The sequence below is a fragment of the Notothenia coriiceps genome, unplaced genomic scaffold (genome assembly GCF_000735185.1).
Source record: "Notothenia coriiceps isolate Sejong01 unplaced genomic scaffold, NC01 NC01_scaffold00037250, whole genome shotgun sequence".
Classification (NCBI taxonomy): domain Eukaryota; kingdom Metazoa; phylum Chordata; class Actinopteri; order Perciformes; family Nototheniidae; genus Notothenia; species Notothenia coriiceps.
Genome location: NW_011369951.1, coordinates 11,595,832 through 11,601,473, shown reverse-complemented (window position 1 = coordinate 11,601,473; position 5,642 = coordinate 11,595,832). Strand labels below are relative to the sequence as shown.

Genomic DNA, 5,642 nt, shown 5'->3' with positions numbered 1-5,642 from the left:
CTTTTGTGTGTCGATAGTGTGTGTGTGTGTGTGTGTGTGTGTGTGTGTGTGTGTGTGTGTGTGTGTGTGTGTGTGTGTGTGTGTGTGTGTGTGTGAAGCCCTTTTCTCTTGATTTTCCTTGATAGTGTTGTTTAAGACGTACACTGCATTGTTTTGATTCTGTGTTGCAAATATTTGTAACATGTGCTTTGTATGCCTCTAATACATGTTTTACTTGTATCACATTATCACATTATCAAGAATATAGAAAAGCAAGAAATACTAAAAATACATGGGGGGTCCTCAGCCTGGTGGGCTGTCTGAGGGCAGGGCAAAGGTTATTTTACCACATTTTCTCTACTGTAGGGCCATCCATCCAAAAATGACACTTCTGCTGTGTTTCTTTGTAACATGATCCAACCATTGGTCTTGTGTTAATTTTCTTCTGTATATATGTACATTCACCTTATCAGAGTTTTACTTATGTTCTTTTTTCAATGTCTATGGTCTATTCATACGTGTTTATTCTTATCTTACTTATTCTTATCATCCCTGTGTGTATATTCTCATGTGTACTATGTGTGTTTCTCTCTTATTCTGTTGCTGCTATAACACCTGCATTTTACTACGGGGATCAATAAATCTGTTCTTATCTTATAATAATAATAATAATAATAATAATAGACTCTGAATGAATTCAGGTAAGATTTCCCACGCTTTCTTGTATTCCTTAAAGGTTCCATAGTGGCTGACCGAGAAAAAAAAAGCTGGATTGACCTTCCCGTCATGCACCGCGGCTGGGTTCTCCCTCCCGTAATGATCCAGGGAGAGAGAGCGAGAGAGAGCAGTAATGGCGGCCGGTTAGAGCCATACACAAACACCGTCCGCAAACAGCCGCTCTCACCGCACCGCGCTCCGGGGGGCAGCTAGCCTCACACACCGCGGCGGAGCGACACACACGGAGCGGATACACCGACTCTAACGGAGAGAGGGGGGGGGAACCGGACCGGGCGGGAATCATTTCAGTTGGACCGTTTGCTGCCTGGGACTTTCCTTCTACTTTTCTAAAAAAAAAACAACATGGATGAGCACCCCGGCGGAGGAGGAGGGGTCGGATCCCAGAGACAACCTCCACAGTCAGGGAGCAATAATGGAGGTGGTGGAGGAGTCATGGTGCCGCACCAGCCGGACGAGATGCCCCGACAGCAGTACACCATCCCCGGCATCCTGCACTACATCCAGCACGAGTGGGCCCGCTTCGAGATGGAGAGAGCGCACTGGGAAGTGGAGAGGGCCGAGCTCCAGGTTAGCATGTTAGCTTGGCACTGATTTATGCTAAGCTAAGAACAACAACAACAACAGCAAGCGGAGACGTTGTTTAACTTAAAGCATTTTAGCTGTAATCAGCCATCTTATCAATTCATATTGACATTTGTATTAATATATATATATTTACTGCACGTCAAATGGTCGCTAACGTTTGCGGCGAATGAAATGTTTGTACCCTAGCATGCTAAGTAGCTAAGCTAACATGGTAGAGCCATAGGGCAGACAGGAATAGCGGAATGTGCTGCGGTTACAGTTAGCTTGAGCTAGTTAGCCCTTAGCTGGAGCTAGTTAGCTTCACATCGCTGTCAGAGTGGCTGGTGGTAAAAGATAGGATAAGATTCAGTTAATCCCCAAATGGGATTGTTTTCGTTTCAGCGGCATTTTAAAACAAGGCATTGCCCATAATGTGAACATCAAAAGAGTAGAAAATAAACAAACATAAAATAGAAACACATCAACATTGAAAACAAGACAGAACTAAGTCCACTTATAAGTTTAATAGATAAGTAGATATATACTTTATTCATCCCAAATTGGTTGATTATTTTGTGACAGGCATTCAAATATTGTAAAGGTGGTATAAAGTATAAACATGATAACATATATTTAATATTTACATAAGAAATATACCACAAATAATACACATTATAAAATATCCTGCATAAGTTAGAATGTTCTGTAAAAGCCCAATATACCACAGCACCAGAAATATAGACATTAACTTAAGGAGCATAGACTTATAGACATGGGATAGCATTTAAAATACAGTTGTGCAAATTGTGGAGAGTCTTGGTCAAACTATGGAGCAGTGATTGTTCTGCCAGTCATAGGTGAATAGTTGTTCAGTGTTAATGCAGTTGGCACGAATGACTTCCTGTATCTGTCCTCCTGTGACATCAGAGCTGGATCAGTCTGTTGGAGAAGGAGCAAACTACCCGACACACTCTACTTAAGTTCACTTAAAGGTTTATTGTTGTGCTACTACTCTAATCCGCCCTATTCATCTCACAGCTTTTCTCACTTTACACATTAAGATTTCTGCCATATGAAAACGGTTCCCTTGCTTTAAATGAACATTGAATTAACAATATCCAACAGTTATAACAAGTTAATCTGAAATGATATGAATAGTTTGTCATCTTTCATGTAGTAACATTTCAAGCGTGAAGAAGTTAAAGCATGTCAATACTTGTGATTGATAAGTAATGATGGTGATATTAGGACGGTTTGTTGGGCAACACCAGAGTCTGAAGGGGTCAATTTGGGCTCTGGGTAATTGATACATTTGTCATTAACAGGGTGTCCGCGGGGTCTTAAAAAGTGTTAAAAGTTGATAAATCAATTTAGCGAAAATGAAGGCTATTAAAAAGTATTAAACGGCATTTTCCAAGGTATTACATTTTGTAGCTTGTTTTCAATAAGTATATAAATTGTCCAAAGAGGTTGTTTTCTACAGTCTGCCTGAATGTAATCATTGCGTAGGTGTGTAGTGTGATTCTGTGTAGTTTATTTATGGCATCCCGTTGGATTTGACGTCACCTGAACAGAACATTGCACGCTCACTGCTTGATAGCGCGAAGGCCCGTTTACGCCGGTTGTTAAAAAACATCGTTATGGGGAAATGCAAGTCTGCGTCCAAATGGTTGGAAGATAAGGAGGAAGGACAATCAATACTGTATATAGTCAATGTGAGGTAAAGTGTGTCGCCAAGGTAACCGGTTAAAACTCCAAGTGACGATGAGTTCTTAAGATGTATGGAAAGGGTCTTAAAAAAGGTCTTAAAAGGTTTTACATCTGACTTCAGGATTCCTGCAGATACCCTGATTAAGTGTAGGAACAACAATCAATCTATTAGTTGGGAAATCAATCAGCAGAGGAATCTATAATCAAAGTAAATATTCCTTAATAGTTCCAAATGTTTACAACCCAGAAGTCCTGACGTATAATAATGTAATGCTATAATATATATTAGTATGACATTCACCGTTTCTATTTAAAGTACATGTTTCTTATTATACTTGGATACTTTCTCTGAAGTAATTCGTTTTTATTGCAGCATGGTATTAGTACTTTAACTGGCTCTAAAAAGGCTCTAAATACTTCCCCACCTCTGCAGAGTGGTAACGTAGCACTTTAGCATTCACTGTTGCTGTCATCACTTTCCTCTGTCGGCCCATGAGTTCAACCCTGAGCCAACGTAGAAAGTGTATGTAGTCGGTAAAGAAGTGAATCCACCTGGCTGTCAAATAGTATTAATAAAGCCTGTTTTTTAAATCACATTCCAATACGTTGAACAGTTACGTGTGTGTGTGTGTGTGTGTGTGTGTGTGTGTGTGTGTGTGTGTGTGTGTGTGTGTGTGTGTGTGTGTGTGTACAGAAAACTGATTATTCCTTATAACATGTATGTGAATATGGTATCCATGCAGAAATGTTTGGAACAGGAATGAATATTTTATGACGCCGGCAAAAAATGTGTGTGTGTTAAAGTGCTGAAATGTGGTGCAGCTCATGTCTTTGTCGTAACACACCCTGCAGTAAGCGGACTGAAGTGGAAGTTGCCAGCTGTGTACGTGTGTGTGTGTTTAATGACAGGGTCTTAGTTGCACACTCTCTGTTTGCTCTGCTCGGACTTGTTGCGTTGTGACACTGGATGCCTTCTGCATGACTCGTCAGTGTTCTTGATAAGAGCACACACACACACACACATACACACACACACACACACACACACACACACACACACACACACACACACACACACACACACAGACCAAGGTGTCCACATTCCTCAATGTTAACATTTACTGTAGGAGGAGAGCCAATCAAGTGTGAAGCCACTAAACGGTTCTGTGGAAATGCCTTATGAATACACAGGGAAGGAGTGGTGATGATTTTCATTTATACTTTTAGTAGTCGTGGAATGTTGGGAGTTTAATTGCGATTTTAAAACTCAAATTTCAAGTTTAGTTTAATAGCTTCTTCCACTTTGATTTAAGGCATTCACTAATACTTGAGTGACTATTAACCTTAGCAGAATGATCAGCCAGACACTATTGATCTACACTGAAATAATACTACACTTCATTCATCATTTTTTCTCACTTGAGTTTTGGCAGAACAGAATCGACTGAAAGCTTTTCATGCGGGATAGCGCTAGGGTTCAGTGCCACAAATCCAGCTGCTTCCCAAAGTTCATGATTTGGGCCGACACGGAGGAAGGAAAGGGAAGTTGTAAATAAAGTAAAGAACTACAGAAACATGATAACCTGGCATTTTGCACAGGACTTTATCTGCCAGTGTTTGATGAGCTTTTTGAAATGCAAGATGAGTTAACGCACCGGGGAAAGTACTTTCTTTTATTATATCTAACATATTAGTCATTTGTATATTGTTTCTAGAGATTCTTCTGCGTGGAAACCAGCAGTCGCACGGCTGACTGTCGTGTCTTGTTGTTCTATTATAAACATTTGAACAAAAATCCTGATAAAGTACCCGTCGTGTTCTCATCGTGCTGAGCAGCGTCCAGCATTTACATTATATTACATGTTAGACGCAGTGGGGTTTGAACCTGAATACCGAACACCAAGCACTGCGCCACACGCCTCCTACACGCATTTGTACGATCTTCCTTTTCCAACATCCCTTCAAAGTAAATCCCAAAGAAACACCACGATGACTGTGCTGTTCGGAGATCCGTCTAAAAACCCAGAGACACTTTTTAATCCATGATTTGCCTAATCTTCCTGCGTCTTCACATGTGGAGCAAACACACAAACACTGAGGGAATATTTGGAATAAGACGTCTTCAAACTGCCAAAGATAACACAAAGGCAGCATCTTATTGACATGTTCAGTAGACGTGCAAAGGTTACATGGTTTGTAGGGATGTCCCGATCACCTTTTTTTGCTTCCGATCATTTGATTTTGACAATTTGCCGATACCGATTTTTCCCGATCCGATCTTTATGCAATGCATTAAGAGAAAAAAAAGAAAAAAAGCATTCAAGTTGTCCCTTAAGGTTATTTTTTTATTTAAATTGGATATTCTATCCAACATGGATATAGCTTCTTTCTTTCACAGCAGCATTGGATCAGTTCAGTTGTGCAGCGTTGGATCAAAACAAAATAAAGCTTTCAGTACTCGTTAGCTTACTGCTACAATTAGACACTGCGCCCACTCTGTTGCCAGATTTGAGAGAAATAAGCAACCAGGTCTATGAAAACAAGCTCCAAAGAAGCAACACATACATGATGTTGTGTCATTTGAAACCAAAACTAAGGCCTCAGGATGACTTTAAGACTTGAACATGGGCATTTTTGTTTTGTAACATTGA

At 40.3% G+C, this 5,642-nt stretch overlaps 1 protein-coding gene across 1 annotated transcript in view; it reads left to right on the top strand.

Moving 5' to 3' along the window:
• The first annotated feature begins 1,059 nt into the window (after positions 1-1,059).
• Positions 1,060-5,642, top strand: part of LOC104967304 (unconventional myosin-IXa-like) — a 17,121-nt gene continuing 12,538 nt past the window's right edge. Inside the window, exon 1 of the mRNA XM_010796716.1 lies at positions 1,060-1,292. Within this exon, the coding sequence (XP_010795018.1) occupies positions 1,060-1,292 (233 nt within the window). The remainder of the gene's footprint in view (positions 1,293-5,642) is intronic.